At 43.0% G+C, this 14,262-nt stretch overlaps 1 protein-coding gene across 2 annotated transcripts in view; it reads left to right on the plus strand.

Moving 5' to 3' along the window:
- Prpf6 (pre-mRNA processing factor 6) overlaps window positions 1-14,262 on the plus strand; it is an 87,819-nt gene that overhangs the window by 35,959 nt on the left and 37,598 nt on the right. For both annotated transcript variants that reach the window (XM_028885213.1, XM_037205503.1), the window contains exons 7-9: window positions 2,622-2,716; window positions 3,132-3,288; window positions 4,200-4,362. In XM_028885213.1, coding sequence (XP_028741046.1) covers window positions 2,622-2,716; window positions 3,132-3,288; window positions 4,200-4,362 — 415 coding nt within the window. The remainder of the gene's footprint in view (window positions 1-2,621; window positions 2,717-3,131; window positions 3,289-4,199; window positions 4,363-14,262) is intronic.

The following is a 14,262-nucleotide window of genomic DNA, read 5'->3' on the forward strand; positions in this document are numbered from 1 at the left end:
TGAGCCATCTCCCCAGCCCTCTTGTTTTTGTTCTTTTGAAACAGGGTTTCACGTAGTTGAGGGTAGTTCAGAACTCATTGTGTAGAGCAGGATGACCCTGAATTTTGGATCCTCCTGTCTCCATCTCTTCAGTACTGAGATTGTAACTTGGTTTATATAATGCTAGGGATCAAACCCAGAGTTATGTTTGTGGTAGGCAAGTACTCTACTGTTTGAGATACATTTGTTGCCATACCCCTCTTTGTTTTTTTGATTTTGTTTTTTGAGACAGGGTTTCTCTGTGTAGCCCTGACTGTGCTGGAACTCATTTGTAGACCCGCCTGACCTTGAACTCAGAGATCTGCATGCCTCTACCTCAGCTGAGTGCTGGGATTAAAGGAATGCACAACCCGCTTGCCTCCTTTTTTTTTTTTTTTTTTTTTTGAGATAGGTCTTATTGTCTGTTAGCCCAGACTGGCTTTGGGCTATGTAGTACAGGTGGTCTTGAACTCATGGTCATCTTGCATTAGCTTTGTAAGTGTTAATTATTAGAGGCATGAGCCACCGTGTCTTGCTTTCCCTTTTTTTTTCTGGTGCTGAGGATTAAACCCATGCTTTCCATATACTGGGCAAACATTTTCCTGCCAAACTAATCCTTGACCCTGCCCATTTAAAAAATAAAATTACCTTTCCCTTGGCAGTATGATTTTTTTTTTCTTTTTCTTTTTTTTTTTTTTTTGGTGAGTTCGAGGCCAGCCTGGACTACCAAGTGAGTCCCAGGAAAGGCGCAAAGCTACACAGAGAAACCCTGTCTCGAAAAACCAAAAAATAAAAAAATAAAAAAAAATAAAATAAAATTATATTTATTTATATTTTTATTGTTGCTTGTCATAGGTTTTTGTTTTGCTTTGTTTGTTTTTTCTTTCAATACTAGAGATCAAACCCAAGGCCATGCATATATATGTTAGTTGGGCAAATATTTTACTCCTGAGCTACCCAACTTTGTGTGTCTGTGTGTGTATGTCTATATGTGCCACATACTGGTAGAGCTAGAGTAGAAAACCATGACCAGAAGATGCTAGTTGTCCTGCTCTACCTCCTAACACCTGAAGAGGTCTCTCAGTTGAATCTGAAACTCTGTTTTCAATAGACTGGTTGGCCAGTGAACTCCCAAGATCCCTGCCAATGCTGGGGTTACTGGTACACATTACCGCGCGCGCGCGCGCGTGTGTGTGTGTGTGTGTGTGTGTGTGTGTGTGTGTGTGTGTGTGTGTATTTAACATGAGTGCTGGGGATTTTAATTTTGGCCCTCGTGCTTACTATGATCCATCTCACAAAATCTCAAAAAAAAAAAAAATTGCAAAAGGCTTTTTTTTTTTTTTTTTGGTAAAAAGTCAGGGTCTTACTACTTGGCTGATCTACTGATATGTAGTAGTGCTCAGTAAAAACTTGGGAGTCAGATATTGGGGTAAGAACCTGAATGACCAGAGAAGCAGTAGGGAAGCAACTAGTGACCCCCTCTCGCCCCCCCCCCCCTCCCTTGTTCCTTGATCCAAAAAGGCTGAAATGTCTCTGAGCCACACTCTACTACTTCCTGTGTCCTTGGTCTTCCAAAAATCTCTATGGCTAATTTTGGTAACCTAGCTCTGCCCTCTGATTCAAAGCACACTTTAATGGCAGTCTCGGGAGCATCAGAATGCAATCAAAATATACCACAGCCTCCTGAGTGCTGGTTTTACAGGTGTATGCCCATGCTGGCTGTTTCTAGGTTGTGGTTTTTGTTGTTTTTAGACAGGGTTGCCCTGGCTGTCCTGGAACTCACTTTGTAGACCAGGCTGACCTCTCAAACTTAGAGATCCACCTGCCTCTGCCTCCAGAGTGCTGGGATTAAAGGCATGTGCCACCATGCCTGGCTAATTTTTAGTTTTTAATTTTGGAATGCAGCATAAACAAATGTAACACATCTTTACATAGTTTAAAGTAATATTCCACAACAAGAGTGTTAAGAGTCCATGATGGTGGAGTGAAGAGACAGTTGAGAGCTCAAATCTTAATCCACAACCACATGCCAGAGAGAGGCATACTGAGACTGGTTGTTTTGTTGTTGTTGTTGTTTGGTTTTTCGAGACAGGATTTCTCTGTTATGTTGCTTTGGCTGTCTTGGAACTTACTCTGTAGACCAGGCTGGCCTTGAACTCACAGAGATCTACCTGCCTCTGCCTTCCAAGTGCTGAGATTAAAGGTGTGCACTACCACCGTCTGGCTGGCACAAGTCTTTTGAAACCTCAAAACCCACCTCCAGTGGCCTTCCAACAAGACCATACCCCCTAATCCTTTCCAAATAGTTTCACTGACTGGGGACCAAGTATTCATTCACACATGAGCCTGTGGGAACCATTCTCCTTCAACCCTATCTCCCAACCCAAATATTAATGCTTGTGCAAGATCTCTACACTTTCCCTGTGGAATGTACTTTCCTAATCACCAACTGTGGTCTGAGTTACAATAAGGTGGTTTTCCTCCTGACTACTTATTCTTGGATAGATTTGTTGGGAGGGTCTCCAGGGTCCTTGGTAAGGAATTCTTTGTTTTAGACATTACTGGTCCTGTCTAGTTGATTCTTACCTTTACCTATCTCACAGGTATCTGACTCAGTGAGTGGGCAAACTGTTGTGGACCCCAAAGGCTATCTGACAGATCTAAATTCTATGATCCCAACCCATGGAGGGGATATAAAGTGAGTATGTTGCAGAATTGGTGGGTTGAAATGGGAACTCTAATTGCCTAGTCTGTTGTGGAGTTTTTGGTTTTTTTTTTTAAATATACAGTCAAAATATGACATGGATGTTCTGAGAAATGTAGAAATATATTTATATTCATTTACTATGTGTGTTAAATATTTACAAATAATATCTTAAGGTCAGTGCTTGTGATACGCTAGAAAGCAGTTTTACTAATTGTCTCATGTTTCCTGTCTGGAAATTCAGGTCTCAGTTTGTTTGCTCAGTGTCCCCACAGAGCTGTTTTGGATTTTGTGTCTTCAGCATGTCCTTAGCAATTTATGCCTTGTGTCTGAGGGGGTACCTTCTCCCTGGCTCTTGTCACATCCCTGGTAGTGTGGCCTAATGTTTTGTGGCTTCTCATTCTTACAGTGACATTAAGAAGGCACGGCTACTTCTCAAATCTGTTCGAGAAACAAACCCTCATCACCCACCAGCTTGGATTGCATCAGCTCGCCTGGAAGAAGTCACTGGAAAGCTACAAGTGGCTCGGAACCTTATTATGAAAGGGACAGAGATGTGTCCCAAGGTGAAGCCTATAGCACATTTCTCTTGACACCTACATGATTTCTGGCTCCCAGAAAACCCTCTATGTTCTGCTAGGCATGATAACTATACTGGAGAAATGGAGCTAGAGCAAGGTTTTAAGTAGAGGGAAAGGAGTTTCTTGCTTGCTTTTGTATGGAGCAGAGACTGACCCACCATTATAATGGCGGGTAAGCTTCACTGAAAGTGATGAACTGGGCAGCTTGTCAGACCACATAATAAAAAAAACCTTGAGGTTGAAGCAGGAGAGATTGCTTAGCAGTCGAAAGCACTGGCTGCTCTTCTAGAGGACCTGAGTTTGATTTCCAGAAGTCACATGGTGGTTCACAACTGTCTATAACTCCAGTTCCAGGAGATCTGATGCTCTCTTCTAGATATGCATGCAGGCAAAACACCCATATACATAAAATAAAATTAAGTAAATCGGGGGAAAAAAAGACTTACAGGTTAGTGCTAGCTCTTAGTATATTCCAGCATTTGTGTTTTGGAAGGTGGGATGATTAGACAATTTTAAAAAGTACTATGAAACAAACTGAATGCATATGTTCTGTGTGGACTAGATATTTCTGATAGTGAAAGAAACCTTCTGTGGAATTCTCTGAACTTTAGGCATAAATCTGAACTTCCCAGGCAGACATAGGGTCTTTGTTTTTTCCATAGACTTTGCCTACAGTAAATTGTATTCTTTTTGTTTGTGAAGGATTATATGTGTCTTTCATTTCAACATGGTAGCCACATTTCTGAGCTTTGTCACTGCAAGGTGAACTCTCATATGTATGTATTTTATGGCCAAGTTGATTCTTATAGAATCTGGAGGCCCCAGAGGTACCCACTTCTCCTTTGTGGTTTCCAGGCTGTTCTTACTGCCCCCCCCCCCCTTTTTTTTTGCTCCAGAGTGAAGATGTCTGGCTAGAAGCAGCCAGGTTACAGCCTGGGGACACAGCCAAGGCTGTGGTGGCACAAGCTGTCCGTCATCTCCCACAGTCTGTTAGGATTTACATTAGAGCAGCAGAGCTAGAAACAGACATTCGGGCAAAGAAGCGTGTTCTTCGGAAAGGTAAGCTCCCTTGGAGATACTCCCTCAGACTGCACCTTGAAGGTGTTTTTCTTGCTTTCTGGTGTTTTGTTTTCTTGGAGAGCAGCTTTACTCCTCCTTTGCTCAGGCTTTTTGTGAGAGTAGTTAAGAAGCTGGTGATGTTGTCTAGGCCTTTTTCCTGGCCTGGTTGCCTCTGCCCTTGACCCTTCTGTAAGGGAGGGACTCTAGTAGGGGAGTTCTCACACTGATTGGAGGCCACATTCCTACCTTTCTGTAGTATGTGAGTCACTGTCCTCCCAGTTTTCCTTATTCATAATACAGGGACAGCTTGGATTCCAGCCTGCTGCTGTGGCTCTGGAGGCTAGATAAGATGACTATAGGAAGAAGTGTACTCAGCCAGGCCCTTTGACATGATCTAAGGTGTGTCTACAGGGTAGTATAGCCATTGGTGTAAGTCTGAGCTCACTAATGGTCACACCTGAGTATGTGGTCATTGAATTTCTTCCTGCATTAATTGGACTGCACCTCACAACACCTGTAAGGCAATAATACATGCTATCCATTCATGGTCAACTAAAATACAGTTTTGTTTTGTTTGGGTTTTTAAAGATTTTAAAGATTTCTAGGCAGTGGTGGCACATGCTTTAATCCCAGCACTCAGGAGACAGAGACAGGTGAATCTATCTATGAATTCGAGGCTAGCCTGGTCTGGTCTACAGAGCAAGTTCCAGGACAGTCAGGGCTACACAGAGAAACCCTGTATCAGAAACCCCAAAAAAAAAAAAAAAAAAAAAAGTATTTATGTATGTGCACATATGTATACAAGAGTCCCCAGAGGCCAGAAAAGGGCATCAGATCCCCTAGAGCTAGAGTTATAGGCAGTTGAGAGCCACCTTACAGGGGTACTGGGAACTGAACTTGGGTCCTCTGGAAGAGTAGCAAGCACTGTTGTTTGAGTCATCTCAAAGAAGATATAGCATTTATAGGCAGTCTGTGTATTGTTTGTTACTATAATTCATAAAAGTGTTGTTGTTTTCTGTACCAGATCTTGTTGCAAGTGCTGCTTTTGAACATGGCTTCAGAACAGAAGCTGGTCAGAGGGGTGTTATGCAAAAAATTGTGCAGGTGGTATATTTGGTATGAGCACCCTGGTCTGACTCAGGTCTGTTTGTAGAGTCAAAGCATTTATAGCAAGAGCTTTCCACTCTTCTTTTTCTCAATATGTGTTTGAGTAGAGATAGGGTGTATAAGCTAAGTCTCATAGGCTGATAAGGCTATGGGCTCTTGAGTTGAACACAGGTTCTCCTTGCTTGTTGTTGCCTGTGTTTGTTACTAGCCAGCGTGGCTATTCTCTGGTTCCTCTAATCAGGTGATCTTGCATGCCTGATGTGTTTTCTCTGCCAGATCTGGTTTTCTTCATGTAGGTCAACTACCCATTCAATGCTCAGAACCAGTCCCTTATAATGCAAATAGGAGCAGAAAGTTAGCACCTGTCTTGATTTGTATAATAGGAATCAGTACTTTACTTCTTTCAGCCCAGAAAATAGTTTTTTAACGAAAGGCACACTGAGCTTTGGCTAATTGGCATTACTAATTTAGGGAAGCACCGCTTAAACCCCCCTGCCACAGTGTGATAAATGGTCTTGAGTGTTTTCGTGGCCACTCCCTGTTCACCACCACATTGTCTGGGGTTCATTTCCAGTTGACTTGGATTCTGGGGAGTGTGATCATGGAGGTGGTAGCCTGGCTGTGCAGGGTGGAGGGATTATTTCTAAGGCTCTTCAAGCCTGTCAGGGAGAGGCCTCCTGCTTTTTTCTCCAGCAGAGATAATGCTAAGATGATTGCTATTGCTTCCTGATTCTAAGCCTGACCTGTCCTTCCCTTACAGAGTTTCTAGAAACAGCATTCTTTTTTTCTGGGTATCTGGGGCAGAGCCTGGAGCTGCTGCACTGGCTAGTTGGTAAGCACTTGGAAGACAGGCACTGCTGGAAGATCCTGGCTTTCAGGTGGAGATAGCAGTTACTTCCTCCAGTGCCTTAGGCTTCCTGGGGCTTGACAGGTTATTTTTCTAGAAGTTGTGGGTCACATTTGGGCAGAACTGACAGCCTCTTTCTTGTTTAGAGAAATGAAATTTTAGTGCTGTTCTGAAACTAGAGGAAGTAGAGTGACTTAGGGCTTGACCTCTGAGGTCTTCAGTATCTTTGCTGTAGAAGGGAAAAGGGATCTCATGACTAAGGAGGTGATTTGTCTTTAAGCCTGCAGGTTAGGTGTTGTCTCCAGTGTCTAGAACACCCTGGAGAGCCCAGGCCATCATAGACTGCTTGCTCTCAACTTTCCTTATAGTAATTTGACTATGTACTTAGAGTATTTTGTCACTTTGCTATTAACATGGACATTTGAAAATGGGAGTTATTTTTTGACATTGGCACTAAATGCTCTGGCCTTTAAAGTATAGCAGTCTCCAGTGGTCATCACTAACATGTCTGAGAGCACAGGGACTCAGGGTACCAGTTTTCTCTCTTCAGGATCCGTGGCCACAGGGAGAGTCCATCTGCTGGATAGACTTGTCTTCCTTTTAGCTATATCAGTGCCCAGCATTTTTAGGCTTGTGTTTGGCTCCTTGGGCTGCCTGTTCTGTGAGTTGGATTCAACACTTATTGGCTACCAGTAGTACCAATTGAGTGGACCCTGGGGATCCTGCCCTTCCTTTCTTTCTTTTTTCTTTTTTCAAGACATGGTCTGTGTAGCATTGGCTGTCTTGGAACTTGAACTGTAGACCAGGCTGGCCTCAACTCACAGAGATTCGCCTGCCTCTGCCTTCCAAGTGCTGGGATTAAAGGCCTGTACCACCACTGCCTAGCATGATCCTACTCTTCTTGTGTGAGGTTGGTGACTCTGTAAGTATAGTCCCACCCAGGTAGCCTGTGTTCCAGAAAGGGAATTTTGAGGTGCACAAAGGTACAGGAAGAAATAGTACCATCACTACCACTACTACTATGTGTACACAGAGAGCAAATGCTAGCTATGTCCCATACTGGAGATAGGATTTTCTTTTCTCTCTGTTATGCAGGTATCCAGGATAAGCTCTTTACCTGGATGAGTGATCCAGTGACCTAGACCCTTTAAGGACTGGATTTCCAGCTGGTGGTTTTGCTTCTTTTAACTATAGTCTCATTAACTTCTGTTTTAAGGCAGGGACATGTAGCCAAAGCTGGTCTCAAATGCATGATCTTTTTGTTTTTGCCTTCTAGGTTCTGCATACAGGTATGTGGTATCATGCCAGGCTCTCCTGTTAGCTTTATACTTGCAAATAAAAGCACTAAATTAAGACTCAAGACCCTCTGACCTATAAAATGGTCTCCCCAGAGTATAGTGGCAACTTGATTGTCCCATGGGAGTCAGGGTTGGTCTTACAACTTGATTGAATTGTTCTGCCTTTGGATTAGGCCTCTTGATGGCAAGGTTTGGAAAAGTAAAAGTAGGACATAAAGCCTTTGAGATCTGCTCAGACAGTACTGCACATTCAGAGACCCATGTGTTCTGCTGTATAGGTTTGTATATACACATGGTGATGCTTCATGGAAGGTTGAGGCCTTGGGTTATAAGGCCCTTTTGTCTTTTGGTACTCTTTTTTTTTTTTTTTTTTTTTTTTTGGATTTTTGAGACAGGGTTTCTCTGTGTAGCTTTGCGTCTTTCCTGGAACTCACTCTGTAGCCCAGGCTGGCCTCAAACTCACAGAGATCCGCCTGTTTCTGCCTCCCGAGTGCTGGGATTAAAGGTGTGTGCCACCACTGCCCGGCATCTTTTGGTACTCATAAGAGCTTGGGAAATATCTACCTATTCTGCCAGGCCACTGTGTGGACTAAAGTGAGGAATAGAAGGCCTGTCCTGCATGAATAGGTGTGTCTTTATTTTCTGATTATCAGTTAACTCATGTGAATTTAATCTTAGGTCAAGGCTTTTTCCTTATCATTCCTGTGGTCCAAAGGCTTTTCTAGAGTGATGAATGTGCTTCTAGGGTAGCAGGCAAGTCATTAGCCTCTAGTTGTGGGAAGTTTCTGCCTGTGGCTTACTGGTATTTATACTGTACCTGCCTTTGCTTCACTCCATCTTTTCTGTACTATATCCAACTTGATGAAGCTGCTGTATCTGCCTCCTCTTGAGGCATGGTTAGGTAATGCTCAGTTCATGGAGAAGCAGGCTGTTTGAGGTCCTAGCTGGTGCTGGTTCCCTGCTGGGATTATCTTCCTCAGTAGGAGAGCAGATATGGCAGGAAAGCACAGCTTTCTTCTGTAAGGTTGGGCTAGTACACTCTGAAAGCCTTCCTGAGGATTGGCACACTTTGTTTTGGTGGTGTTGGATCTGTCAAAAGAACCTAGACCTGATGCTGAGTTGTATGTTCCTTTAGATTTATTTTACCATACAGCAAAACCTAGCAGGCAGGAGGGTGCCCCTGGGAGTCCAGGTGCTGAGATTAGATATTAACTTCCAGTAGGTACTATAAGAGCAGCATTGGTTTGTTGTGGAAATTCACTCTGCCGGTGACCTTGGAGTACCTGACCCAGTGGAGGTGTGGAGCTCTCTCTCTTTCACTCTCACGTACTCCCCCCCTCCCAATTAGAGACCAGACGGGCCAAACAGAAGGACTTCTGCAACTAAATCTACCTTATCCTGTATCTGTGAGTCTGTTTTCCCATAACACTCATTAATAAATTGATATATATTCATATATATACCCTTTTGGTTCTTGTTTCATTGGTTTCATCATGGAATGGAAGTTCCAGTGTGCCCCAGACTATGGGACCCTGTAAGATTCCCCCAAGGGTGGGCCCTTTGGGTTTGTAAGGAATGTCTTCCATTTTTCTGGACTATATATATCTCAAGTATGTGATGCTCCTGCTTACAAGTTCCAGTCAGCATAGTGATGTCCACCAAAGGTTTGGTCTGTATGCAATGGAGCAGCTGGTCCTGCTTGGCTCTATGAGAAGGAAAAAAAAAAACATTACAGAGGCTGTTTGCCCTGCTAGGGGAACAAAGCCCTCATACACAGGAGGGTAATTCTGCCACTGTTGAGTAGGCTGCGCTACTCACCAGGCCACACAGGTTTTGTGTAGCTCCCCCAGATAGTATACCTTGTGCCAATTTCATGTGAGTGTTTTTGGGTCTGCATGTTCTACGACATTAATCCTTGAGTCTATTTTCAGCAAAGTTGACCTGTGCGATTACAGGAAATCAGATCCTATGGAGACTATTTGGGAATCACTGTAGTGTCTCAAGAATAGAGTTTTATTCCATTTTGTCAGTTCCAAGCAGTCATCATCAGCCCCATAGGAAGCTGACTAGAGGCTTGGTTTTGACCTAGTTGCCAAGTACCTGAGGCCCCCTGTACCCTCATATTACAGATTTCTGGGTCATCTGCCATGTTTTTTGCTTTTTGGTGAACCAGGGTCTGAAGAAAGGATCCTGATGCTCCAAACAAGCTTGGAAGCGCCTGGGCTGCATGATGTTACAGCTGTCCTGGGTTGTCTCCCTTCCCTAAAGTTATTCCAAGTTTTTTTGAGGATGAGCTGAAGTGTGGCAAAGCCATGCAGTGTGCTTTGTTAACATTCATCCTGCCAGCTGCACAGAGCAGTTGCTATTTTATTTTCCATGATTTCTTTTTACTCTCATAGCCTGCTCAGTAGGTCCTTCCTTCGAGTAATTACTTCTTGAATGCAGCTTGAGTTCTGTTTTTTAGGGTTTTTTTTTTACATTTATTTATTTATTTAATTTGTGTTTGTGTGTGTGTGTGTGTGTGTGTGTGTGTGTGTGTGTGTGAGAGAGAGAGAGAGAGAGAGAGAGAGAGAGAGAGAAGGGAGAGGAAGAGAGTTGGGGGGGGGGGAGAGTGGTTTACTGACTGAGCTAGCCAGGCTGGTTTGTTTCAACATAATCTAAGTCTGGATAATAAGAGTCCTTCCCTTAACACCATTTCAGAGTTGTTTTTTTTTTTTTTTTTTTTTTTTTTTTTTTCGAGACAGGGTTTCTCTGTGTAGCTTTGCGCCTTTCCTGGAGCTCACTTGGTAGCCCAGGCTGGCCTCGAACTCACAGAGATCCGCCTGGCTCTGCCTCCCGAGTGCTGGGATTAAAGGCGTGCGCCACCACCGCCCGGCCAGAGTTGTTTTTTTAAATGGTTGATTGACTGGTGAACTGATAGCCAATGAACTGATAGTTACAGCCCCAGAGGGACGGCTTATGAACACTGACCATTTTTGAGAAAGCACTCAGGCAAGACACAATGTCATTTTCAATATCGGTTTACAAAGCCTTAGCAGGTACTTGAGAACATCTGAGGGAGATGGTGTTACAGTAGTCAGAAAGTGTTTATGTCTAAGAAGTCCATCTGTGAGATGAGCTCGGATCCATTTTTTCTCCCCATGGACCATACTGGGATTGGTCAGCAGATTGCAGTGCAGACCTTAGATTGTGACAGCTCTCTTCAGAGACATAGCAGTGCCTGTTGCTTAGGCCTCCTTATCACCATTCGTCTGGCCTCTGTTTTAGGCTCTAATCACTTAAGACTGAGACAATGCCATTTTCATCTTGAGAAAGCGTAGCCATGGAGCAGGTTCTGTTGTAGGGAATCAATACAGATTGACATGGTCCTTCTTAAAGATATTTTTGAGCAGCTGTCCCCTCTCTATGTCACGGCCTGGCTAGCTCAGTCAGTAGAGAAATGAGACTCTTAATCTCAGGGTCGTGGGTTTGAGCCCCATGTTGGGCACTAGATATTGTAGATAATCCACAGATTATTGATAAAGGAACTATTTATTTAAAAAAAACTATTTATTTAAAAATTATATTGAGGAGAACAACTCACTAATCAGGATAAGGCAAATTCATCACAGAGTCCTGGAAGGCTGATGGCTGGTCCCATGCTGCTTCTGCCACCTGAGTCAGTCCCCACTGTTCAACCCCATGAGGGAGAGAAGAGAAGGCTTATGTATGTATGTGTCCCTCAGGTCTTCAGCTAGTGCAGAGGCCATGCCCCAGGGGCTAGTACCTCAAGGTCATAGGTGGAACAGGTACCCACTACATGGTGGTATGATGGCATGCATTTGGAGATCAGAAGACAAATTGCAGGAGTTGGTTCTTTCTTTCTACCTTGTGAATCCCTGGAATCGAACTCAGGTTTTCAGGATTGGTGGGACGAACACTTACTACTGAGCCATCTTGCTAGCTCCTGTAGCTTGTTTGTTAATGCTAATTTCCAAGTGTTCAGGAAAGACAGATGAGATATATTGCTCATTTCAGATTCTGCTTCAACAGGTATAGCTACTATCTCCACCTACTTTCAACCCCTGTAAAGCAATCCCATGCTTCTCATGCTGTTTTTTATTTTGTTTTGTTTGTTTATAGGTTTTTTGTTTGTTTGTTTGTCTTTTAAGACATGGCTTTTTTTGTATACCCCTAGCCATCCTGGAACTTGCCTTGTAGACCAGGTTAGCCTTGAACTCAGAGATCTGCCTGTCTCTGCCTCCCAAGTGCTGGGATTATAAGTGTGTATCACCACTGACTGGTTCCCTCATTCTGTACTTAACATGTTTCTTTAAATGTACAGACATTTTTTTTTCCTTTTTTCTTTCTCTTTGTGGCCTTAGAAAATTATATTATTTGTGTGTGTGTGTGTGTGTGTGTGTGTGTGTGTGTGTATGTGTGTGTATGTGTATGTGTGTGTATGTGTACCACACTGTACATGTGGAGGTTAGAGGACAACTTGCAGGAGTTGGTTCTCTCTTAATTATCCATCCCAGAGATTGAACTCAAGTTTTCAGGCTTGGTGGCAGGTACCTTTACCTGTTAAGCAGCACTTTTGTGGCTTTTTGAGACAGGGTCACACTGTGTATTCCTTACTGTATAGCTCAGAGTAGCCTTGTACTTAAGGTGATCATTTTGTCTCTGCCTTCTTAGTGCTGAGATTACAGGAGCACCACTCTACTGGCTTTGTGGACACAGGTGGTTTTTTGGTTTTGTTTTTTTGTTTGTTTGTTTGTTTCTTGTTTCCCTGCCACGTCTAATAACAATAGTGTCTTAACTGTTAGAGGTCTATAGTGTTCACATTTTCTCAGTTGTCATTTCAGCATACCATATACACATATCTGTATATGCATGCATGGTCAGTGTACATTAAGGTTAAACAGAGTTTGATATGTTGCCATTTGGTTATTTTATCATTAAGGTTCTTGAAGGAGGTAGGTTAATTCTGTTTAGGTTCCAGGCACTGCAGTCATGAAGTCCTCTGTTTCCTAAGTTCTTTTATAATTGGAAGGTATATCTGGAGGCTCTGTTAGAATCAAGTGGGGTTTTTTTTGTTTGTTTGTTTTGTTTTTAAAAATTAAAAAAATATGTGTATGAGTGTTTTGCTCACATGTATGTCTCTGTATCATGTGCATGCCTGGTGCCCACAGAGGCCAGAAGAGGATGATCCCCTAGGGCTGGAGTTAGAGAAAGTTGTCCAGCTGCCATGTGGGTGCTGGGAATCAAAACCTGGTCCTGTCAAAGAGCAGTCAATGCTCTTTACTCATTTTTATTTTATGTGTATGGGTGTTTAACCCGCATGTGTGTTTATGTACCACATGTATGCCTGGCGCTTTTGGAGGCTATAAGAGGGAGTGGATCCCCTGAAACTGGAATTACAAATGATTGTGAGCCACCATACCAATGCTGGGAATTGAACCCAAGATCTCTGGAAGCGGGACAAGTACTCAGTAGTCTTTGTTTGTTTGTTTGTTTGTTTTTGTTTTTTGAGACAGTGTTTCTCTGTGTAGCTCCACACCTTTCCTGGAACTCGACTCCCTGTTCTCCTCCTGCCTCTGCCTCCCGAGTGCTGAGATTAAAGGCACCCAGTGAGGGACAAGTATGCTTAACATCTGAGCCATCTCTTCATCCCCCGAAGTCAGTGCTCTTAATCACTGAGCCATCTTTCTAGCCCCCAAAGATTTGTTTTTATTTATTTACTTTTATTTTACTGTATGTATGTCTATGTGCCACATGCATGCAGTGTCCTCAGAAGCCAGAGGAGAGCATCAGATGCTCTTAGAACTGGAGTTAATGGACAGTTGTGAGCCACCATGTAGGTGCTGGGAACTGAATCTGTATCCTCTGCAAGAGCAGCAAGTGCTCTTAACTACTGAGCCATTTTCCAGCCCTTGATATTTGCTTTGTGAGACAGAGTCTCACTACATAGCCCTGGTAATTTCGTTATAGACCAGGTTGGCCTTGAACTCACAGAGATCCCCTCTGCCTCTCAAGTGCTAGGATTAAAGTTATGTACCACCATGACCAGCTTTTTTTCTTTGTGTGTGCTGTGTGTGTATGTGTGTGTATGCTGTGTGTGTGTGTGTGTGTGTGTGTGTGTGTGTGTGTGTGTGTGTGTGTAAGCTGAGCGCGCATGCTCTCTCTGCTCTCCATTGTAAGGTGAGATTCAGCAGTGGCTGAAGGGCCTTTGTGGAATTCTATCTGGAGCAGAAGTAGGTGCCCTCCACCCCCAATCTTTGGGAGTGATATTTGTGGTGTTACAATTCTGTTACTCTTTCTGTTGTTCTTACCAGTATTATTCTAAGGAGAACTTTATTATATCAAAATTTAGTTATTCTGATTTTCAGTAAGTGCTTGATTTATTATGTTTTTTTTTTTCCTGCTTCCAGAATAACAAGCTGCTCTCCAGCATTAATGAGATTTATTTACTTAAGATTTAAGATTGATTTTTTTTTTTCATAATGCTAGGTATTCAATCCAGGATCTCATATGTGCTAGTCAAATACTTTGCTACTGAGCTACAGCCATCTCCAACTTTTAACATTTTAAATCTTTTTTTAAAGAGGCATAATCTCACTTAGCCAGTGAGACATCTTCCTGTCTCAGCTTCCCAAGTAGCTAGGTCTA

The sequence above is a fragment of the Peromyscus leucopus genome, chromosome 4 (assembly GCF_004664715.2).
Source record: "Peromyscus leucopus breed LL Stock chromosome 4, UCI_PerLeu_2.1, whole genome shotgun sequence".
NCBI lineage: Eukaryota > Metazoa > Chordata > Mammalia > Rodentia > Cricetidae > Peromyscus > Peromyscus leucopus.